General features: G+C 37.6%; 1 protein-coding gene across 1 annotated transcript; it reads right to left on the reverse strand.

Annotated features, from left to right (window-relative positions):
- Window positions 1-1,174: 1,174 nt before the first annotated feature.
- Window positions 1,175-2,922, reverse strand: LOC131152740 (probable transcription factor At1g61730). The gene has a single exon (XM_058104594.1). It carries the CDS (start codon window positions 2,684-2,686, stop codon window positions 1,478-1,480), a length of 1,209 nt encoding a protein of 402 aa, XP_057960577.1. The 5' UTR covers window positions 2,687-2,922; the 3' UTR covers window positions 1,175-1,477.
- Between the last annotated feature and the right edge of the window lie 2,074 nt (window positions 2,923-4,996).

Genomic DNA, 4,996 nt, shown 5'->3' on the forward strand with positions numbered 1-4,996 from the left:
GCAATGGTCGTGATGACGGTATTGGCAGTGGCAGTAGTGGCAGTACGAAGTACAAATTAACACCTAAACAACTAAAATGCCCAAAATAACCATAAACTAACCAAACATCTCGTAACCAATTTTTTCCTAAACTAAATAAAAATCCTAATTTCAAAATGTATATGTACAATATAAGTGTCTAAAGTTCTCCATTAGCGGTCCTTCATTGCATATGCTGAGTTCAATGGAAAGAGAGATGATGGGCTGATGAGTCATTCATGAATTTGATAGTTCAAGAAAATCAACGGAGAGTAGAGCAAAGGTCAAGTTGGGTTGAAATTGAAGTAGACACCATTGGTTTATTTCCTGAACTGAACTTGGTTTCTTTTGATGCATTTACATATATGGATGAACAAGCAACACTCATCTCTACATATTTCAACAATTTTCCTCAGTCACACACTATGAATTCCTCTTTATCTTTGGTTTTTTAGCCAGTATTTGGTCTTTCTCTCTGTTTTTGTTCCTTTGAAACTTCTGTAACAACCTCTAGGCGAAGTTGGGAATCACCAGTGCTCCTCCATTTTTCAGCTACCAATCAGGGGTAGATGGAGTTTATATTCAGTGGTTGGCCAAAGAATGTTGAAGGATCATGTCAAGACATTTTCACTGGTTGTGCAATTGGTTGAAACTGTAACAGTGATGAGTCTGACAGAGAAGATCATAGGGCTAAAAAGTCCAAAAACCTTTCAGTTAAAACTTTGAATAAGGATGTTAATGTAGATTTTGAAATATTAGAGACTCCTGTCCTTTTGGTAAAATTCAGGAGGTTTTACCCTCATTATAATAATACTAAAAATTATACATAAACATGATTATCACTGAACCAAGCCCACGGCCTAGTTAAAAATTGAGAACACTAAGAAGCAAAAATGCAGGAACAGCAGCAGTGGCACCAAACTAGAGGAACTGAAAGTACAAGGTTCCATTGTGCTGAGAACAGATTATCTAATTGCAAACAAATTCAAAGTAATGAAAACAAAGGATGCTCCTGAGGGGCAATTTAAAAAGACCTATGAATGTAAAATAAATATGATGTTCGTTTGAGAAAATAAATATTACAAATTACATAATTTGAAGATCCCTGCTAGAAAGTAAACAGTACCATACTGCTTATTAGTCAAAAATCAGCTTATTAGTCAAAAATCAGGATGATTTAATCGTTAGAGTGCACATAGGGGCAAACATAAACAACATATTGAGCCATTAAAGGAAAATAATGAGCCACTTCAAGATTCCAACATATGAAGAAAACATGATAGCAAATCTACCTAACAGCCTACTGTCCAAAAAAAAGATATCCAACATTGTATGCTATGGTGATAGGTACAACAAACTGTCATAGCTAGACTCCTAAATTAAAAACACAAAGAGAACATCTAACCAGAAAATTCTATGCCATAAAAGAAGATGAAGCATTCATTGTCTCACCAGAACCCTAATTCATTGAAGATTTAATGGCTTTTAAGATCAGTTTTGCCTGCTCCTGGATCAACTCCACCCGCCTTAAGAAATGTTCAACCTCAGCCACTTGAAAATTCTTCCACTGCTCCTCCAGCTTCGACTTCTCGGCAGCCCCTATTATCTGTAATCCCCGTTTAATCACATCTTCCCGCAAACCACATGTACTCAGAGTTTTTTCCAACTGAATTGACTCGCCCAGGCATTCAGATGGACCCAAGTTGTCATTGTGTTCATGCGGCTGATCACCAGTTTTTGAACTCTTCAATTTCCCGTTTGACTTGTTCTGCTTATTCTGCTTCTCAACTCCCTCCCTCACGATTGGACCATTACTTTCACCACCCCATACCTTCTTCGACAAGTCAAAAGCCCTATGTTGATGGGGCTTCCATTGAGTCTTGTCCTGACCCACTTTATCTTTTTCCACATTGACTTCGTACTTCTTCTTTAACCTGCGAATTTTATCAGCCAATTGGCCCCTCGTAGCATCAACGTGAAGAGATTTCTTTATGAAAGCATGGAAGGCATTCATGTCGGCGGATGGATCTGCCCCTTTCTTGGACTTGTACTCAATCACACCCTTCAAAATTGCAATCTCATCATCCTCACTCCACAACCTCTTAAAAAGCGGCTTCTTTGAATCATCAGCGGATTTCTTCCCTGCATCGTCCTCTACATTGCCCACACCGGAATCTGATCCCTTCTTCATCCTCTTCGTATCCTTCCCATCACGATCATTCTCCGCCGGGCGCTTAGCTGCAGCGCTAGATTTTGATGCTGTGTTTGCCGCACCCAGCTTTGATCTGGGCTTCTTCGTGTTGGAAGTATCCACGGATTTCAAGGCCAGAGGTTTTACATTGGAATCAACTGCAGGGGGGCGATGAACTTTTTCCGGTGGAGCGTCCGATTCAGAATCGGAATCAGGCTCCGTACCTGACTCGGATCCAGACTCAGATCCAGAGACGGGGGAAGAAGACTGTAGTTTAGAGCTGGGAACAGAGTCTGGCGTCTTGGAAGAAGATTTTTTATCCACAGTTAGCTTCGAAGGTGGAGTTGAAGTAGCCTTTTCTTTCTCAGACTCATCTTCGGATTCCCCTTCTTCTCCTTCCTGTCCGTTTTCTTCTTCAGATTCTTCATCAGAAGAAGAAATCTGTGGGTCGGACTCGGGCAAATGACTCTGTGCCATTAGAGAACGAAGGTGAGCAGGCTAGCATCCAGGAGGGAAAACGGCGAGAAAGGAGTGCTGTGTACGCCCAAAGGGAAAAGAGAAAGGGGAGAAGAGGGAAGAGCGATATCAGATTCAGGCTAGGGCACTTGGGCAACCCAAGGGTTTCCTTGTTTTGTTTTGGGAAATTACATCATGTGTCCCATAAAATTGACTTTTTCTCCATTTTTATTTTATTGTAATTAAAATTATTATTTTTCAAATTGATGCGTCCAAAAAATATCGGATTATCTTTTAAACAAAATATATTAGATCATACAACTTTTTTTAATGTAGGCATGCTAGCACAGGTGACACGTAATCATTAAAAGACACTACACCAATTATTATTTTTAACTAAAACAAAATGCTCGTTGCGCGTGGCCATTAAAAGATGCTACTTGGTGTAGCATCTTTAGCCAAAGGAAAACTTTATTCCATCCATGGTTTTTTACATGCTCCATGCAAGAGAGTATAAAATAGTGTTTTAAGTTGAGAAACACGGGATGAAAAGGCATTTTTTTTTTTCCCAATACTAAATAATGACAAAAAATATCACTGGATGAAAAAACGTTTTTCATTATCTTGATTGCACATAATACAAAGTTTAGGAGTGATTTGATTAATGTGCTTTAAGACACGAGGGTTTTTCTTCTTCTTTTTTTTTTTTTTTTTTGCAGTCTTTCATGTATCTCTTTTTCTTTGTTTCTAGATATTTGATTTTCACTTCTTTAGGAGGACCTTCTTGTCCTCCATCCCTTTTGATTGCTCCTTTTTGTTTAAAATATTTTATTATATTATTAAAATAAGGTTTTTTTCTATTTTATTTAAATTAGGAGGTAAGATCTTATTAGGGCCACGAAAGAAGTAAACAAATATAATTAATTTATACTTCAATAATGAACTTTCATTAGCAATTTACTTGGATCATAAGTCATGTAAATTACGAGCATATGTTTCTATAAAATTTTGTAAGTATTGAAGTAGTTTGTGTATTTGAATTGTTGATGCATGTTTTGCGGTGACTTTACTGTCATATTTTTCTACGCATTCAGGATTTATTCTAATTCAATAGAGAATGAGTTTTTACTTTCCAATTGGGGGGTGATTGTCAAATTGGCTTTTAATGAATTGCATGCTATTATGTGCTAAGAAGAGAGTCACATTTATGGATCCTACCAGACTAGTGGTCTTTACAAGGACATGTTTGATGAGTTTGGTCTCTCTTCTCTTAGGTACATGTTATAGCTTTCAGTACGCCCATAAATATTGCATGCTATCATAATATCTATAAAACTTTTTAAGGACGTTTAGTAGTTGAAAATAATACATTCTTTATTTTCATTGAATTTAAAAAGACACAAAGTGCGGTTTCTTAAACACTCTCTTGTATCATAGCGATGTAGTAAGATTCTCTAAATTGTAAATGCTAGGTACAACACGACATACTCACTTCTACGTTCAAAATGAAAATTACGTTTAACAGTCATGCAAATTTGTTGACTCTATGAGTTCGTTCCCATTTTGATAATGACAAATCACGTTATTTCTTACTGGTGCACTGAGCTTATGAACAGGATTAATTCTTAGCAAGCACAGTTGGTAAGGATACAAGGACGTCATAAGGACAATAAAAGTCATATCACATGATTGGCACCTAAAGAGCAAAAGGGGAATGAAGACAAATTTTCTATATTGTAATTGCAAATCAATTTTTGGTCTGTAATATTATGGTCTATAATAATTGCATCTCATGCATGAGAGGATTTTATGCTCAAAAAGACCATAGATTGACCATTAGGTTCCACAACTTCAATTAATAAAACTTATTCACACGGGGTTGAACAGGTTTAAGAGCATAAATAGGGCAAAATAATCATTCTCAAAGATCCCTGGTCGACTGACCTCTGAAGGCTTAAAGAACCTCGGCTGACCGACCCTATTTCCTAAATTTTTTTATTGTCTTAGCCGACCAACTTAAAATGAACGCACCTTTCTAGGTCGACCGACCAATAAACTTAACCTCTTCCAACATCCTAGGTCAACCCACCTATCAATTCAAAATCATCCTGGTTGATTGAACCTTATGAGTGGTCGACCACCCCTTTGCTTGGGTCGACCGAACTCACGAAGGGTTCTGGATCGCCTCTCATTAGGTCGACCGTCCCATTCCTTGGTCAACCACATTTAACCTAAAAAATTTACCTTTTGGCTTGGATGGTCGACCGGTGAAATCCTTGGCCGACCAAACCTCTCGGGTTCATTAAGTTTAATCGTAGTAATTAGGGTTAA

The sequence above is a fragment of the Malania oleifera genome, chromosome 4 (assembly GCF_029873635.1).
Source record: "Malania oleifera isolate guangnan ecotype guangnan chromosome 4, ASM2987363v1, whole genome shotgun sequence".
In the NCBI taxonomy this organism is placed as follows: domain Eukaryota; kingdom Viridiplantae; phylum Streptophyta; class Magnoliopsida; order Santalales; family Ximeniaceae; genus Malania; species Malania oleifera.